Here is a 20,096-nt window from a genome sequence, read left to right as displayed (position 1 = left end):
AGCGGGCGGGGCTAGGTCTGTGCGGAGAGAGATTACTCAAGTAGCGAATTAAACTATAAAAATGGACGTTACACACGCCGTGTCACATTTAACAAACCAAACATTCAAATACCGTTTAAGAAAGTAACGTAAAAACCCAAACTGGTCCATGCATTAATACCGGTATATCGTAAAATACGGTATACCGTCCAGCCGTAGGGCACTGGGACACAGATTTGTGTGTGTGTGTGTGTCAACCTCACTGTTATATCAAACCGCCATTGTAAAATTAAATGGATAAAAAAGGCTTTTAGAGATTACAGTTAATGTTTTCCATGACTGGATTACATGGGGACAAGTAATACAATTCAATGAGATTAACCTTCCTGAAGCGAAAACACAGCTCTGTAAAGTAGGGCTGAGTTATTGGGCAAAAGGCTTTCTCTCTGGACTGTTTTGAAATCATTACTCAGCCCCAGGATGACAGTCTGGCCTAAAGGGTTCACTGATCTTTCTGCTCTCGGCTGACTATGATGAACACATCTTGATATTCCTTTCCACCCTGTCTAGCTTAGTTAGTTACCAGTGAAAAACTGAGGGATGTTTCAGTTCAGTCCATTTCTGGGGAACTGGCTTTGATGTGTTCCCAGAGAAGAGTATCATGTTTATTAAGGACATGTTGAGGGGTAAGTGAGAGTCTAGCCCACAGAGACCATCAATCTAGGCTATAGCCAAAATAACACCTCCCTTCCAACTCCTATCAGAGGCCATAACTCATAGCCAGGGATTGATAAAGTCTCAAAGGCACTTGCCAATCGGGCAAGACAGGAGTACTTTTTGGTTGCCTGAAGATTGTGATCACTTGCCCGAAAATTTAAATGATCTATTTACATGCAGAAGTGCCATATATTGCCTGCCTTTCACCTACACAGGGAAGGAATCAAGAATGGTCAGTACTGGATAATTTTTTGGGGGTTATCAGTTTTTTTTATTTTTATAATCACTTTCCCCAGGCAATAGGGCAACCGTATCAATCCCTGCAGGCCTATATTCCTTATTTTCCCCCATTTCTCGACATTGTAGGCCTACAGCCTAACTGATCTCAAGTGATAGGATTGGTGAAAGTATTATAATGGAAACCTGCCCAAGTTTGTCAGATCCAATAAATCTTTAAGTAGGGATTAGAGAAAGTGCACAGTTAAAGTATTCACTATTCAACCAGGTGTGTGGTGTGTGGGTAATGAAGGTCTATGTTGGGGCATTTCCAATGAAGATTTACCCCAGTGTTTTACCCAAAAGGCTCAGACTTTCAATCCATCTAAGTGGGCCGGCAGCCGTGACTCACTGGGCCATGGCTCCGGTGGACCTGCTCTGACTTGGAGCCAAGGCAAGGCCCTGGGTACTTTTCAGCTGGCATTTATATAACAATGGCTAACTGTGAACTTTAACACCTTCTCACAAAGCAACTGTCTTGAATGATGCAGAGGTTGTTGATTTTGCTCTCCACAAGTCTTTAGTGTCACACTCCTGATGGAAACACAATATAATAATAATAATATGCCATTTAGCAGACGCTTTTATCCAAAGCGACTTACAGTCATGCGTGCATTCGTTTTTTTTTTTTGTGTTTTTTTTTTGTGTTTGGGTGGTCCCGGGGATCGAACCCACTACCTTGGCGTTACAAGCGCCGTGCTCTACCAGCTGAGCTACTGAGGACCACAATAACACTAGAGCTTACATTAACATAAACCACTGGCGGCCCACTGGTGTTGGGGTAAGTCTCAGTAGAAAAGCACCTAAATGTGTACCAAAACTGGTGCTGGTGAGGAAGCAGAATTGTCCCAACAGAGCCAGTGCCAGCTGACTGTAATTAATTGGGTAATGGAGTGAGAATGGGGTCAGAGTTAATAGCCGTGATGTGGACCTTTCAGAAACATCCTGTGAGTACAGAGTTCATCGACTAACAGGGAGGGGGGAGAGACATAGCTCGCAACAATCAAATCAATATGGGTGTTCAACTAATTAAAATGCCCCAATATAAGCTAATGAAGAAACTTTTTTTAGTTTTATTTAACCTTTATTTAACTAGGCAAGAATGTGACTCATAGATGGGCGGCAGGTAGCTTAGTGGTTAAGAGCGTAGTGCCAGTAACCGAAAGGTCACTGGTTCTAATCCCAGAGCCGACTAGGTGAAAAGTCTGTCGATGTGCACTTGAGCAAGGCACTTAACCCTAATTGCTCCTGTAAGTCGCTCTGGATAAGAGCGTCTGCTAAATATTTAACATAAAAAAAATGTTATAGATGCCATCAAAGGAGTCAAAGCATCCTCATTACTGTGGAATGATGAATGTTCAATTAAAGAACACCTTCACACTGGGAGAATAGTCCCGTAGGTCCATTGACATTCTGCATGGGATTTCATCACATCCCAGTGATGCTTGCTGAAACCACAACAGAACATGATCGCATTCCTACCTAAAAAGTCAGACATCTCCTTCCATTTCAAGGACATCATGAACAAACTGTTTAATGTTAGCACAGAGATGTGCAGACAACATGTAGACATCAAGTATGAAGCGATACAGTGTACACATGGCAACGGAACCCTGGATAATTCTGACAGTGAAAGAAGAAGATATCTTTGTTGAATTCCTCTGAATGCACATTCCACCATGGTGATGTCAGTCAGTGGATAATGTAATCCTACCTCTGCATAATGCACTGAGGCTGAGAGGAAAGAGACTGTTGTGGATGACAGAGCTCCTATGATGACAGAGAGCTCCTATGAGTCTCTCTGTGACCGCTGAAAACTTCAGAACGAAGTTCACTAAATAAAAATTGTTATGTCTTTGCAATTGTAACAAACGAACAAAGGTTTAAAAAAAAGTATTCAAATGAGTGAATTAAGATACAAAACATTAGGATCACCTGCTCTTTCCATGACAGACTGACCAGGTGAAAGCTATGATCCCTTATTGATGTCACTTGTTAAATCCACTTCAAGCAGTGTAGATGAAGAGGAGGAGACAGGCTAAAGAAGGATTTTGAAGCCTTGAGACAATTGAGACATTGATTGTGTAAGTGCCTTTGAACAGGGTATGGTAGTAGGTGCCAGGCGTACCGGTTTGTGTCAAGAACTGCAATGCTGCTGGGTTTTTCATGCTCAACAGTTTCCCGTGTGTATCAAGAATGGTCCACCACCCAAAGGACATCCAGCCAACTTGACACAACTGTGGGAAGCACATGGGCCAGCATCCCTGTGGAACGCTTTCGACACAACTCAATATTAGAAAGGTGTTCCTAATGTTTGGTATACTCAGTGTACAGGTAACTGCCAAAATAAATGAAACGCCAACATAAAATGTCTTAATAGGGTGTTGGGCCACCACGAGCCAACAGAACAGCTTCAATGCGCCTTGGCATAGATTCTACAAGTGTCTGGAACTCTATTGGAGGGATCCAACACAATATTTCCACAAGAAATTACATAATTTTGTGTTTTGTTGATGGTGGTGGAAAACGCTGTCTCAGGCCCCACTCAGATCACAATTTCTAATGGAACGTTTTTGGATTGCGTAAACAACAACATTAATTGGGTCATTTTTCACAATTTCATTTTTACATTTACATTTAAGTCATTTAGCAGACGCTCTTATCCAGAGCGACTTACAGTTAGTGAGTGCATACTATTTTTTTTTTAAATGTTATATATATTTTTTATCTTATTTTGTTTCATATCAATTTTGGTAATTTATTTTAATCTTATTTTTTTTTTTTTCATACTGGCCCCCCGTGGGAATCGAACCCACAACCCTGGCGTTGCAAACGCCATGCTCTACCAACTGAGCTACATCCCTGCCGGCCATTCCCTCCCCTACCCTGGACGACGCTGGGCCAATTGTGCGCCGCCCCATGGGTCTCCCGGTCGCGGCCGGCTACGACAGAGCCTGGATTCGAACCAGGATCCTCTTGGATCACTGAAATTAGGATCTGTACTCATCTATTTCATAACTATTATTATGTTTTTTATCAGACATAATGCTTTTGACCACAATTTCCACCAAATGATCATTACTGCAACACTTTTCAAAGTAAAAAAAAGTAATAAACAAATCAATTTCTAATATTTTTTAAACTTAACATTTGCTCATCTAAGTACTCTCCTCTAGATGATGCATCATGGGTGAATAAAACTTTATTCAAAAACTGGATTGGAGTTTTTACAGGAACTGTGTTTGTACGTAATAAATATAATAGTTTAAATGTAAACTTCTACTAGTACACCATTTTTATGATTTATGGACAAACTACAGCAACACTGTGTTTTATTCAAATAAGTTAGGTTTTTCTAAAGTAAAATTGTATAAAATGACCCGAGAACTTAATCCGGACGCATTTCGTTAATGAGAATTTGGGGTGGAAATTAAAAAATGAGGGCGAAAATGTACATTTATTTAAAATAAGACACTTTGCCAAAAACTAGATGCATCATGGTTTTGTAACTCAATTTGCTACATACATTTTTAAAACTGGTTTCATGAGAATCATCCAATTGTGTGATGGTGGGGACGCAGGGCTGTGTTCCAAACAAAAAACTACAAGTCTGCTAGTTCCTCAATGACAAAGCTAGGAGAGCTCAAAAAAGCACCATATAGTTGAAGGCTCTTTCCTGGAGTCATAAAAGTGCACTGAAATTACTTAGGAACTGTGCACACTTTGGAGAGGTGTGTGGCCACTTGGAGACACTGGTTAGACCTCTCACGCAAACCCTTGTAATAATTTTTTCTTATCTTGCACCTACTCCAAAATGTCAATGAATATTCTTATTTTGCCACTGAATGTATCCAGATTATTTGCAGATTTTGTTATTGACAAACGCTGTGAAAAGTAAAGTAAATGTAAAATGCACATAAAATCAACAGTATAATGTTTGGATTCAGTCTTGTGTCAGGTGAACTGTTATGTTTTCACCTTTGGTCTGATAATTTCCCCATTATCTCATAATCTGAAAGTGTTCTCTTTCAATTGCAACCATAGTCATGCATATGCTTTCCATATATGCCAATTTCCAAGAGTGTAAGGGGATAATTAACTCAGGAACCACAACAGGTGTGGAAGCACCTGCTTTCAATATACTTTGTATCCCTCATTTACTCAAGAGTTTCCTTTATTTTGGCAGTTACCTGTATTTCAATCATATTTAAATAAATGTCTTGTTCAATCAAATGGATTCTATTTCGCTAATTGTTGACTACTGTAATGTTTGCCTCAATATATTTCATGGTGTGTAACATGTGTGCAAATGTGCCAAATCTGTGATTTTGTGCATTATTATTGAGTAAGCATTAGAATAAGCCACATCAATATTTGCAGCCATATAGGTGGCAATATCTCTCTAGGAGCTGATCCCTCGTCAGTAGTGTGGAATAATTATAATGTTATGGTAAGATTTGAATAGAAAAAGATGATTTGAGATCAGCGCTGCCTTTCTTATGATCCTATCAATATCGACACATGCTCCAACGACGCACTTAGCAGACGTTCTCTCTGCGTGGTGTTTTGGGAAACGCACGTTACATCTTCAGCCGTTGTAGGAACGATGCATCGTTAAAAACACTCGTAAACCTAAGTTCCATCGCTATCGGGAAACCGTATGGAGCGATTACAGTGCCAACAGTAATTGTATTTGAAATCCATAATTTTTATGTAATATTTTTGAATTTGTAATGCACCAATGTAATAATTGAATTCATAAATTGAACTTCTATTTCATGATTTGAAACTGAATTTAATGAAAATTGCATTCAGTTTTAAAATTCAATTGAATTTGAATTGAATATTAAAATACAATATTTATATATTTAGTTTCAATATGGTAGATATTGCATTCATTTTCTGTGTATCAAGTTAACTATAATTTCAAGTTTTTCATATATTCAACTTCTCAGATGCATTTAGATTCAGTTTTCAAATTCAGTTCTCTAAATTCAGATTCAAAACCAGAGACAACATCCTGATACTTTGGCAGCCAGGAAAGGTAGAGGGGCACAGATAGAATCAAATGGTAAACAGAAGCCAATGTGGCATGTTAGATTTATTTTCTTCCTATGAATTTGGCTCTAGCGTCTGAACCGTTTTAGCTATAAGCTATTATGACCCTATTCCTGAAAGGTTAGACACTATGTAACATGAACATGCCTTCTGTTCACCTCTATGATGATCACAGGTCGCGCAGGACACAATTGAAGGGAGTGTCACAAAAACAGCAATTTGGCACCCATAATAATATAGTTGAATAACCTTGTCAAAGCCCTTCTAAGGATAGCCTTTCCACTACCTATTTAATCTTGCTCTTGTGACTGACTGTGTTCGAACCAGGCCTCCTGCATGTCACAAGACTATGACAAGGCTATTCAACTATATTCTTATGGGCGCCAAATTGCGTTTTTTGTGACACTCCTCACATGTCCCGTGTGGCCTGTGATCATCATAGAGGGGACAGAAGGCACATCCATGTTCCAGAGTCTAAGCTTTCAGGAACGGGGTCATAATAGCTTATAGCAAAAACAGTTCAAATGCTAGAGACAAATTCATAGGAAGAACATAAATTCAACATTGGCTTCAGAAACCGCCAGAAGCTTCTGTTTACCACAGAGAGCATTTGATTCCATCTGTCCTCCTTTACCTTTCATGGCTGCCAAAGTATCAGGATGTTGTCTCTGGTTTTGAATTTGAATTTAGAAAACTGAATTTGAAAACTGAATCTGAATGCATCCGAGAAGTTGAATATATGAAACTGATAAACTTTAAATAAAAGTTTGTAAACCTCATACACAGGCAATGAAGGCATTATCTACCGTATTGAAACTGAATACTTAAATATTCAATTAGAATACTCAATTATATTGAAATTGAATTTTTTAACTTGTATTTTAAATCATGAAATACAAGTTCAAATAATGAATTATATAATTCAATTTGTGCATTACAAATTCAAAAATATCAATTTCAAATTAAATATCCTAATACAAATGAAAAATTATGGAATTCGAATACAATTTCTGTTGTACTGTAATCACTCCATAAAACCGGGCCCAGATCAAGCGGAGAGCATTAGGACTTGGCATGAGGAACCCTAGCTCTAAAGCTATTTCCAGGGTTATGGGTGTTTACAACAGTTCCTCTCACTCTGCTTCAGTGTGTTTTAAACCCTGGACAGGTTCTACACTGAGTGCACAAACATTAAGAACATTAAGAATATTGAGTTCTTTTTGCCCTCATAACAGCCTCAATTCGTCAGGGCATGGAATCTAAAAGATGTTGAAAGCATTCCACATGGATGCTGGCCCATGTTGACTCCAATGCGTCCCACAGTTGTGTCAAGTTGGCTGGATGTCCTTTGGATGGTGGATCATTCTTGATACAAACGGGAAACTGTTGAGCGTGAAAAACCCAGCAGCGTTGCAGTTCTTGACACAAACCCGTGCGCCTGGCACCTACTACCATACCCCGTTCAAAGGCACTTACATTTTTGTCTTGCCATTCACCCTCTGAATGGCACACATACACAATCCATGTCTCAATTGTCTCAAGGCTTAAAAATCCTTATTTAACCCGTCTCCTCCCCTTTATCTAAACTGATTTAACAAGTGACATCAATAAGGGATCAAAGCTTTCACCTGGATTCACCTGGTCAGTCTATGTTTTGTACACTCAGTGTACGTTCTCACTCTGTTACTGAGGCAGTCTTGGCGGTTTCTAAACTCTCTCCTCCTCCTCCTCCTCTTCCTCTTCCTCATCTTCCTCCTCTTCCTCCTCTTCCTCCTCCTCCTCCTCTCTGTGGTGTAATCCTACCAGAGCAGCCATCAGTCAGTCAGTCAGGTCTGGTTGTGGGTGGCACGCTGCTCAGACTCATCAGTGCTTGATGTATTCTCTCCCTGTCCTTGCATCTCAGGGGGAATAACATTTCATACTTCTTACTGTGAGTGGGCAGATAATATGTATGCCAGGGTACTGGCTCTACCATGGCTGGTTCTACATGCTTTTAATAAACCCAGAGAAGACATCAAACACAGGAATGCTAAACTCAAAATGTTGCCAATAATATGCAGGAGTAAAGAGAAGAGGTTCATCATCCATAGTGTTCTATTGGGTAGCCACCACCATCAGTATTCCATATTATAGTAGAATATGTATCTTGGGTGACAGTCAAACACAAAGAGCACTGTAGAAATTAATCTATTTTGGGATGTTCTTTAAGACAGTCATGCATGCCCAGCCAGTCACACTATGTGACTCTGAGGAGGAAAGGAAACCGTTTGGAGCACATCTTCTGTGGGCTAAAGACTTGCATGACAGGCAGACAGAGAGCAGCAGTGAGACTATAACCCTGGTTCAACTGCTCTGCCTCTCTTCTCCTCTCCCTGTAACGAGACTGACTGTCTGCTCGCGTGGGAAGCAGGAGAATAGAGGGATAAAGGAAGGAAGAAGAAAGGGATAGAAGGGTGGGAGGATAGCGGAAGGTGGATGAAAGAGCTGTGAAATAGGAGGAGGGCCCTCCTGCTGAAGCATTTCTCAACCACACACAGCATGCACTCACACAAACAAACACACTTGAACTTGGATTGTTCCAGTTTCTCAGGAGCATATTGAGGGAAACCCTAATAATCATATAGGGTCCGGCTGCGACCAACAAACCCTAAATGTCAGTGCATCCTCCTCAGCCGATCGCTCTCCATCACACACACCATCTATTTCCTCTGCAGGGAGAGGAGGAGGAGTTTAGCATGGCCAACGGCTTTAGAAACATCCCCTGACATTTACTGGCTAGTCTATACTCGGCCTCTGGCACGCAGAGCAGAAGAGACCAGAAGGGAAGAGACATCTCCTGCGTCGTTCTGGTAACGCCTTTCTGACAGTTGTTGGAGTTGGCATGCACCCACTTGGAGGATGCCAGTTTCTCAGTCTCTGCAGAGATGCCACTTCTGCCCAGGGCCTGCACTGCTAAACATGGCAGACAGGCAGACAAACAGGATTCATGGAAAGAAGAGCTGCACTAACAACAGTGGTGAATTATATACTAGGCTGACTGTGCTGGAGAGTTCCCCCTACTATGCTATTCAGTACACACATACACTATATACACAAAAGTATGTGGAGACCTTCAAATTAGTGGATTCGGCTATTTCAGCCACAACCGTTGCTGACAGGTGTATAAAATCGAGCACACAGCCATGCAATCTCCATAGACAAACATTGTCAGTAGAATGGCCTTACTGAAGGGCTCAGCGACTTTCAACGTGGCACCGTCATAGGACGCCACCTTTCCAACAAGTCAGTTTGTCAAATGTCTGCCCTGCTAGATCTTCCCCGGTCAATTCTAAGTGCTGTTATTGTAAAGTGGAAACGTCTAGGAGCAACAACGGCTCAGCCGCGAAGTGGTAAACCACGCAAGCTCACAGAACGGGACCGCCAAGTACAAAATCAGCGGTCCTCGGTTGCAACATTCACTACCGAGTTCCAAACTGCCTCTGGAAGCAACGTCAGCACAAGAAATGTTCATCAGGAGCTTCATGAAATGGGTTTCCATGGCCGAGCAGCCGCACACAAGCCTAAGATCACCATGCGCAATGCTAAGCATCGGCTGGAGTGGTGTAAAGCTTGCTGCCATTGGACTCTGGAGAGTGGAAATGTGTTCTCTGGAGTGATGAATCACGCTTCACCATCTGGTTGTCCGACGGACACATCTAGGTTTGGCGGATGCCAGGAGAACGCTACCTGCCCAAATGCATAGTGCCAACTGTAAAGTTTGGTGGAGGAGGAATAATGGTCTGGGGCTGTTTTTCATGGTTCGGGCTAGGCCCCTTAGTTCAAGTGAAGGGAAATCTTAAAGCTACAGCATACAATGACATTCTAGACGATTCTGTGCTTCCAACTTTGCGGCAACAGTTTGGGGAAGGCCCTTTCCTGTTTCAGCATGACAATGCCCAAGTGCACAAAGCGAGGTCCATATAGAAATGGTTTGACAAGATCGATGTGGAAGAACTTGACTGGCCTGCACAGAGCCCTGACCTCAACCCCATCGAACCCTTTTGGGATGAATTGGAAAGCCGACTGCGGGCCTAAACGCCCAACATCAGCGCCCGACCTCACTAATGCTCTTTTGGCTGAATGGAAGCAAGTCCCCGCAGCAATGTTCTAACATCTAGTGTAAAGCCTTCCCCAGAAGAGTGGAGGCTGTTATAGCAGCTAAGGGGGGACCAACTCCATATTAAATGCCCATGAGCAGGTGTCCACATAGTTTTGGTCATGTAGTGTAGCAGGGTCAGCACAGGAGTCAGCACAGGGGCCCATTGATTTACACAGCAGGCTTTAGCCACTGAGCCCAGCGGAGATGGGAGTGAGATGGAGAGTGGGTGAGGTGGAGAGTTAGTGAGGGAGAGAAAGAGAGAGCAAGATGAAGTGGGAGTGTGAAAGACGAAGTTGCTGCTCTCAGGAAACAACAGTTTCCCTCTGTGGTTCCCCTAATGATAGACAGATGTGTACATCCAGCAAACATCTACAACAACACAGGACACAACACTGCACTTCCTGTTATTGGACACACAGTGCATCCCAGACATAGGGCACTGTTGAATAGGCACCTTGTTCCATCCCATTCTGTCTGTAGTTTTACAACAGATCAATACCAGAGGTAAACTTGAGCCCTGTACCCCTTTGAATGGAAGACAACAGCATTCATTATTTATAAGGCTGCAGGGAATTAAGGAAGAACCAGTTCAAGTTGAGGTCAAACATTACTTCACTATGTGATCTATTCTAATTTAGCCTGTCTGACTGTGTAAACTTTCCAAGGAGTTATGCAGAGCTTACAGCACACACTCTCATAACACTATAAGCTAGACAACGTAACACAAGCACTTGGGCCATAGACAATTTGGACAGTGTGCACGTCATGATGTCACGCCAAGCATCAGTAGCAGTTGGTATCATTTTAAGGACCACACAGGTTCATTAAGACACTCTGACAGTGAAAGAGTTAGGCTAAGTTTTTCCTTGCCGTGTTTCTTTCTGCAAAATGCGACTGACCAGAAACGTACTGGAACACAGCATGCAGAAACTATGAGCTAAATTCCTTCCTTCCCTCACACCGTGAAGGCCTTTGAGGCAGGACAACAACCTCTCCCTCAACGTGAGCAAGACAAAGGAGATGATTGTGGACTACAGCCCCATTCACATCGACGGGGTTGTAGTGGAGCAGGTCGAGAGTTTCAAGTTCCTTGGTGTCCACATCACCAACAAACTATCGTGGTCCAAACACACCAAGACAGTTGTGAAGAGGGCACGAAAACACATTTTCCCCCTCAGGAGACTGAAAAGATTTGGCATGGGTCCCCAGATCCTCAAACAGTGATACAGCTGCACCATCGAGAGCATCCTGACCGGTTGCATCACCACCTGGTATGGCAACTGCTCGGCATCCAACCATAAGGTGCTACATAGGGTAGTGCGTATGGCCCAGTACATCACTGGGGCCAAGCTTCCTGCCATCCAGGACCTATATACTAGGCGGTGTCAGAGGAAGGTCCAAATAATTGTCAAAGACTCCAGTCACCAAAGTCATAGACTGTTCTCTCTGCTACCGCACGGCAAGCAGTACCGGAGCGCCAAGTCTAGGACCAAAAGGATCATTAACAGCTTCCAACCCCAAGCCATAAGACCACTGAACAATTAATCAAATGGCCACTCTGACTATTTACATTGACCCCCCCTTTGTTTTTACACTGCTGCTACTCGCTGTTTATTATCTCTGCATAGTCACTTTACCCCTACCTACATGTACAATTTACCTCGACTAACTTGTACCCCCGCACATTGACTTGGTACCGGTACCCCCTGTATATAGCCTCTGTATGTTATTTTATTATGTTACTTTTTATTTTTATTTTTTACTTTAGTTGATTTAGTAAATATTTTCTTAACTCTATTTCTTGAACTGCATTGTTGGTTAAGGGCTTGTAAGTAAGCATTTCACGGTAAGGTCTACACTTGTTGTAATCGGCGCACGTGACAAATACAATTTTCTTTTATCTGTTGCTCTCTTTCTTGTTCTCTCTCTCTGTGTTACTCAGTCTCTCCAATGTTATACAGGGACCAGACCCATGAGTTAATATGCCTAAATTTAGTCATTCTCTCACAGCAACACCAGCTCTGGTCCTTGGATCCCACGGCTTGTTACCTTCAACAACACAACCATTCAAATGGATTCAAACTGACAACAAAACTGTTTTTTCTTTTTTATTGTCACATACACCGGATAGGTGCAGTGAAATGTGTTGTTTTTACAGGGTCAGCCATAGTAATACAGCGCCCCTAGAGAAAATTACTCAGGTATTCGAACCAGTGACCTTTCGGTTACTGGCCCAACGCTCTAACCGCAAGGCTACCTGCCGCCCTATAAACAACTGTTAAAGAGACCCCACACCCATAACCAAAATATGATAAACAATAACAGTGCTTTTGGGTGCGATACTGTGTTTTATCGTTGTCTATCATAGGCCCAGTAGTATATATCAATCATCAACACTGCTTGTAAAAATAAAAAGACACACATAAATCTGAGTTGGCTACATCAGCCTGTTTACAGACTGACTGCTAGACTCTGGTATTTTCCCACAATATCAACCCAGGCAGGGAGAGAGTTGATGACATGGGCCGAGTTGCCAGGGAGTCTCTAGTCTGCACAGTTACAACCCTGTAAACACTGACAGTAAAAAACGCTTTATAATAACACCATACGCCGTAAAGGAAGCACCTCTTTAATACTAGTAGCAGAGTGGGCTGTAGAATGCTCATCAATCCAGTGAAAAAGAGAATACATGTCAACACCGCATACTCACATGTCTCCTAATGCTGTGAAGCACAGAGGGAGAGAGAGCTTCAGCTCCACTAATGAGAACCCCTCTGAAGACGAGGCCAGTCTTCTCAGAGACCTGCAGTCAGTGTGTGTGTGTGTGTGTGTGTGTGTGTGTCTAGTCATATAAGGATGCGCTACTTAAGAACAGCATGGCTGTCTGGGCTGAGGAAGGATGGGAGCAGCCAGCCACTTACGCACAGCCTAAGAAATACAGTCTGTAAATGTGAGGAATGAGCCCTGACGTGGGTGTGTGTGCATGTGTGTGTGTGCGCGCGTGTGTGTGTGTGTGTGTGTGTGTGTGTGTGTGTGTGTATGTGTGTATGTGTGTGTGAATACGTGCAAGTGTGTGTGCGTGCGCGTGACAGAGAGAGATGGAAAGGGAGATGGTCGAGATGGTGAAAGAGGCCAGAAAAATTCATGTGAGATAGGCCAAGTCACAGAAAGAAAGATGGGGGGGGGGGGAATCGAGGAGTATAAAGGTGAAGACAGAGAGATAAAACACAGAGTGAGTCTGGAGCAGAGTAAGATGCCTACTCATTGTAGGAGCTGGATCAGGATAAGAGCTAACATATGTGCTTTAATGCGTCTGCATGTCATCCAGCCACGGCATGACTGCAGTATTGGGCAATGGTGGGAACCAGAGAGAGAGAGAGAGAGCGCGAGCATGAGGGAATGAGGGAGAGATGGAAGGAGTGGCATTTAAGGATTTTTCCTCTCTCTCCTCACTATGGGAAAAGCCAGTGACCTTTCTCTCAGTGGGTTAAATCTAGCATTCCTGACAAAGGATCTCTAGCCAGTATTCTAGCCAGATTAATTGTCCTTGTCCCATCGCGCTATAGCGACCCCTGTGGCGGGCCGGGCGCAGTACACGCTGACTCGGTCGCCAGGTGTACAGTGTTTCTTCCGACACATTGGTGCGGTTGGCTTCTGGGTTAAGCGGGCACTGTGTCAAGAAGCAGTGCGGCTCAGTTGGGTTGTGTTTCGGAGGACGCACGACTCTCGACCGTCGCCTCTCCCGTGTCCGTACGGGGGTTGCAGCGATGGGACAGGGACTGTAACTACCAATTGGATACCACAAAATTGGGGAGAAAAAGGAGGTACAATACCCAGACAGAAAAAAAGAAGAAAGAGGAACAGTGAATTGCCCACCAGACAGAGAGACACGTGAACGAACACCTACCTACACTACCTTTTCTCTATTTCCTTATCATCCAGGGAATCGCCAGACTCTGAGGATTCTATACAAGGCAAAGCTACATTCCACAGAGCAGTTCAGACCAGCTCTTCTGGTTTAGGCTCATCTCGAGAGGCTTACAAGACACAGAAAATAGGAGTTTGGATGGCGAGCAGAGCGAAGAGTGTTGACTTTGTGTCTGCTCTCTGTTATCGCTCACACAGACTCTGGAGATGTCACAGGTGTAGGAGAGTTCCTAGGAGAGTTCCCCCTGGCTCAGCCCACAGCAGCAGCAGAGGCAGCAGACTTTCAGAAGCCTGCTCCATAGTGAGATATGTTACCTGCCAGGGGCAAACTGGAACAACGCCGCTACAGAGGGAGAGGCATCAGTCAGACAGCTAACAACATGAACACTAGTCTGGGCCTAGCAGGTGAGGTCAGGGAGAGAGGGAGGGGTGGATGGACAGAGGAGGGGAGAGACAGAGTGAGAGATATGGAGGGGACATGAGAGAAGGAGGGAGAGAGAGGGAGTGTGAGGGAGGATTAAGAAGAGGGAGAAAGAGGAAATGTGACACAGAGCGAATAGAGAGGTCTTCTTACCGATCTGTCTCTCCAGGTCAGCAGCCTCGTCGGGCGTTGCTCGGGGCAGGACCCCTGGATCACTGAAGCTGGTCCTGAAGAGAGTCCCCAGCACAAAGACAAACAGCACACCCCCCATCACTGGGATGGCTGGGGTGAGCTGCACAGACAGGAACGGACAGCTAGGGGAGAGACGAGAGAGGGGCAGAGTTAGACTCATACAGATCTTCATTTTATTCAAGTACTATATATTCAGAGCAGACTGCACCAAGCCAAACACATGACCATCATTATAAACATCGGCATATGTTTGCAGGACAAGAAAGTGTTGGGTCGGAAGTGGGTATAATTATCCTCCACAACCAGCCCCATTTCAAAGCAGAACGTAGATATTAGATTTGGAGACTCATGACCTCTGTCAACAGCCAGGTCTCCGGACATCCATCTCCATCCCCCCCCCTCCCCCTGGGAACTGTAATGTTATCTAATGACAGATCATTCAGTTTAATCCCTGTTATGATGAGTTTCTGGTATTGAGAAGTTCAAGATGCAAGAATTTACTTAGACATTCTGTGGAGATTTTACCAAGTATTTATTTGATCACGAGCCCATGGGTTCATCTAACAAACGGACATAGCCTTGCCCCCTTGTCAGGTGAACTGCCCACATACACAAATCTCACATCTTTTATACATTTTAGTCATTTAGCAGACGCTCTTATCCAGAGCGACTTACAGGAGCAATTAGGGTTAAGTGCCTTGCTCAAGGGCACAGACAGATTTTTCACCTAGTCAGCTCTGGGATTAGAACCAGCGACCTTTCGGTTACTGGCACAACGCTCTTAACCACTAAGCTACCTGCCGCCCACATTTCTTCAACCAATCTGGCCATCGTCAATGAGCACTACCCCTTCTATGTCATGACCTCTTACCTCCAAGCAGGACGTTCCCTCCGTACATCATTCTAATATAAACCCCACTATCTTCCTTGGACAGATTGGAATTTACTACCCCAGACTTAGAGTCACCGTGAACCACTTCTCTCTACTAACTTTAAACTAGTTACACAGTGTCGCAGTGGTCTAAGGCACTGCATCTCAGTGCTTGAGGTGTCACTACAGACCCCCTGGTTCGATTCCAGGCTGCATCACAACCGGCCGTGATTGGGAGTCCCATAGGGCGGCGCACAATTGGCCCAGCGTCGTCCGGGTTTGGCCGGTGTAGGCCGTCATTGTAAATAACAATTTGTTCTTAACTGACTTGCCTAGTTAAATAAAAGGTAAAATAAAAATAATAACAAAAATGTGATTGTCTGCATCCTTTCCAATCCCCCATACATATTTTTTTGTAAATATATATATTATTTTAAATATATATTTTCCTTCTTTATTATTTTACCCTAACCCTTCCATCCTCCCCTAATTGGAGTAAACTTATAAATATATTTTCGTTCATTATTATTTTCCCCTAATTGGAGTAAACTAATGGACAACAATACTTAGGCTTCTACTTCCAGCATATACATACTACAGTATATACATTTTACAGACAGTATATTTTAAATTAGTTATCTTTTGTTTGTTTTTAGTCCCAGCTTTCAGCTACCCTCAACCCCTGCCATCTATCTCTGAAGACCATGCAGTTTTGATTTCTAGCTGCCATATATTTTTCCACTGTGCTGCGATGTTTCACGAAGGTTCTTTCTATTCAACAGACAAACATTTTTGCTAAGAGTATTACTATATCATTGACCGATTGACTATGACTTTTCAAATCACCCAGCAGTGCTATTTGCAGAGTTAGCTCCAAATAAATGTTGCAATTGTTCAGCCATTTCTGAACCTGCGACCAAAAACAAGCTACATATGGGCAGTACCAAAACAAGTGATCTAATGACTCTGTCTCTTCGCAGCAAAATCTGCAGAGCTGGGATGGTTGTATCCCCTAATATATACATATATATATATACACACACACACACACACACACACACATACACACATACAGTGGGGAGAACAAGTATTTGATACACTGCCAATTTTGCAGGTTTTCCTACTTACAAAGCATGTGGAGGTCTGTAATTTTTATCATAGGTACACTTCAACTGTGAGAGACGGAATCTAAAACAAAAATCCAGAAAATCACATTGTATGATTTTTAAGTAATTAATTTGCATTTTATTGCATGACATAAGTATTTGATCACCTACCAACCAGTAAGAATTCCAGCTCTCACAGACCTGTTAGTTTTTCTTTAAGAAGCCCTCCTGTTCTCCACTCATTACCTGTATTAACTGCACCTGTTTGAACTCGTTACCTGTATAAAAGACACCTGTCCACACACTCAATCAAACAGACTCCAACCTCTCCACAATGGCCAAGACCAGATAACTGTGTAAGGACATCAGGGATAAAATTGTAGACCTGCACAAGTCTGGGATGGGCTACAGGACAATAGGCAAGCAGCTTGGTGAGAAGGCAACAACTGTTGGCGCAATTATTAGAAAATGGAAGAAGTTCAAGATGACGGTCAATCACCCTCGGTCTGGGGCTCCATGCAAGATCTCACCTCGTGGGGCATCAATGATCATGAGGAAGGTGAGGGATCAGCCCAGAACTACACGGCAGGACCTGGTCAATGACCTGAAGAGAGCTGGGACCACAGTCTCAAAGAAAACCATTAGTAACACACTACGCCGTCATGGATTAAAATCCTGCAGCGCACGCAAGGTCCCCCTGCTCAAGCCAGCGCATATCCAGGCCCGTCTGAAGTTTGCCAATGACCATCTGGATGATCCAGAGGAGGAATGGGAGAAGGTCATGTGGTCTGATGAGACAAAAATATAGCTTTTTGGTCTAAACTCCACTCGCCGTGTTTGGAGGAAGAAGAAGGATGAGTACAACCCCAAGAACACCATCCCAACCGTGAAGCATGGAGGTGGAAACATCATTCTTTGGGGATGCTTTTCTGCAAAGGGGACAGGACGACTGCACCGTATTGAGGGGATGGATGGGGCCATGTATTGCGAGATCTTGGCCAACAACCTCCTTCCCTCAGTAAGAGCATTGAAGATGGGTCGTGGCTGGGTCTTCCAGCATGACAACGACCCGAAACACACAGCCAGGGCAACTAAGGAGTGGCTCCGTAAGAAGCATCTCAAGGTCCTGGAGTGGCCTAGCCAGTCTCCAGACCTGAACCCAATAGAAAATCTTTGGAGGGAGCTGAAAGTCTGTATTGCCCAGCAACAGCCCCGAAACCTGAAGGATCTGGAGAAGGTCTGTATGGAGGAGTGGGCCAAAATCCCTGCTGCAGTGTGTGCAAACCTGGTCAAGACCTACAGGAAACGTATGATCTCTGTAATTGCAAACAAAGGTTTCTGTTCCAAATATTAAGTTCTGCTTTTCTGATGTATCAAATACTTATGTCATGCAATAAAATGCAAATTCATTACTTAAAAATCATACAATGTGATTTTCTGGAATTTTGTTTTAGATTCCGTCTCTCACAGTTGAAGTGTACCTATGCTAAAAATTACAGACATCTACATGCTTTGTAAGTAGGAAAACCTGCAAAATTGGCAGTGTATCAAATACTTGTTCTCCCCACTGTGTGTGTGTGTGTGTGTATGTATATATATATATATATATATATATATATATATATATATATATATATATATATATATATATATATATATATATATATATATGCTGTCTCATCGTTGTCAGTGATCAGGCCTACCACCGTTGTGTCGTCGGCAACTTAATGATGGTGTTGGAGTCGTGCTTGGCCACGCAGTCATGGGTGAACAGGGAGTACAGGAGGGGACTAAGCACGCACCCCTGAGGGGCCCCCGTGTTGAGGATCAGCATGGCAGATGTGTTGTTGCCTACCCCTACCACCTATTGGTTGCAAGGATTTTGTATAATAATTTCAATTGAACAATTCTACATTTTGAATGTGGCGTCGTTTTGTGCGTCAGTTCAACCATGTGCCATTGAATCGGCCCAACTATTTTGCAACCTGTAAGGCGCAGATGTCAATTTTTTGGTCCTTAAATTAAACTGGTATACTTTTTAATTGATCACAATTTTCTTTAGCCAATTTTGGTCTTTAATGCAGGGCCGACAGACAAGTTCCTTACCCTCTCCCCTTTCCACTTATCTCCCCCATTTTTGCGGTAATGCTGCAATCAGTTGGTTGTCATTTTGGATAGAGCAGACATTTCCATATATTTTTGTTAACTTCATGTGTGACATAACTCCACCAGTCATTTGTGACATAACTCCATATAATTTACAAAGATTATACCATTTAAACATTTGTTCCAAATATGTTTTTTTAAAATCAATGAACCACAATATTTGTTCTAATATTTGATCCTTCTTTTCTGGTGGATTAAACTGAAATTGCTACCAGCTTTCTATTGCTTGATTTAAAAATAGCAATATTTTGGAGATTACTTCATTTTCAAATACCCGAAAGTGAAAGGTTGTAATCTGAATGAAGGGAAAAAGGCCATTCTTGAACACGGGGTGAGCCATTCTTACTAATCTGCTAGAGAACCAGTTCGGATTTAAGTATAGTTTTTGTATGACTGAAGCCTTTAGTGAGAGGTCATTTCTGCCCTCAGAATTCATATTCATTATATAAATAGGCCCATTTAATTTTGTCTGGCTTGCCGTTCCAAATAAAGAATATTTGCTCATATAATTTTTTAAAAACAAGTCGTTAGGTGTAGGCAGGGCCATAAGTAAATAGGGATATGACTGAATAATTAAATCAGGGTGATTTTTGCACAAGTAGACAAGTGCGGGACACCTTTTTTTATGTCCAGAAAACCTGATTTAACACCATCAGAAGATACACATTGAGTTCTATTTGTCATGTAATTTTTTTAAATGGTTGCATGCGGCCAGGTCTAGGCCAATTGAGGAAAGCCTCTGAATTAGCAGTGAGTGATCAACAGTATTGAAGGCCTTTGACAGATCAATAAAGAGGGCAGCACAATGTTGCCTTTTATCCATAAAGTTAACCACAAAATGTATAACCAGGGATGCAGCAGAGATAGTGCTATGACCTGGTCTAAAACTCGACTGATGTACATTTACAATACATTTCAAAGATAAGAAAGATCTTAGCTGAGAATTAATCAAGGATTCTAATATTATAGCTATGTAAGAACGTTTAGAAATAGGGCAATAATTATTTAGGTCACAAGGGTCACCACCTTTGTGAACGGGGAGTACATGGGCCGCCTTCCAAACCTTGGGGATAGTAACAGATATAATCGTCAGGTAAAAAATATGGGTAAATGATTCAGCAATCAGCGGGGCAGAGACCAAGCATACATCAGCCCCAGTGGATGTTGTCGAGTCAGCTAGAGGCTGGCAGAGTGCAAATGCAAACTTTGCGAGGTGGAATTGAGGTAGACCTCCACTAATGGTAG

At 42.8% G+C, this 20,096-nt stretch overlaps 1 protein-coding gene across 6 annotated transcripts in view; it reads right to left on the bottom strand.

Moving 5' to 3' along the window:
• Nucleotides 1–20,096, bottom strand: part of LOC121545029 (palmitoyltransferase ZDHHC14-like) — a 109,463-nt gene that overhangs the window by 37,407 nt on the left and 51,960 nt on the right. For all 6 annotated transcript variants that reach the window (XM_041855371.2, XM_041855370.2, XM_041855367.2 and 3 more), the window contains one exon: nt 14,670–14,830. In XM_041855371.2, coding sequence (XP_041711305.1) covers nt 14,670–14,830 — 161 coding nt within the window. The remainder of the gene's footprint in view (nt 1–14,669; nt 14,831–20,096) is intronic.

Source organism: Coregonus clupeaformis, chromosome 29, assembly GCF_020615455.1.
Source record: "Coregonus clupeaformis isolate EN_2021a chromosome 29, ASM2061545v1, whole genome shotgun sequence".
NCBI classification, from domain to species: Eukaryota; Metazoa; Chordata; class Actinopteri; order Salmoniformes; family Salmonidae; genus Coregonus; species Coregonus clupeaformis.
This window is presented reverse-complemented; position numbering and strand designations above follow the sequence as displayed.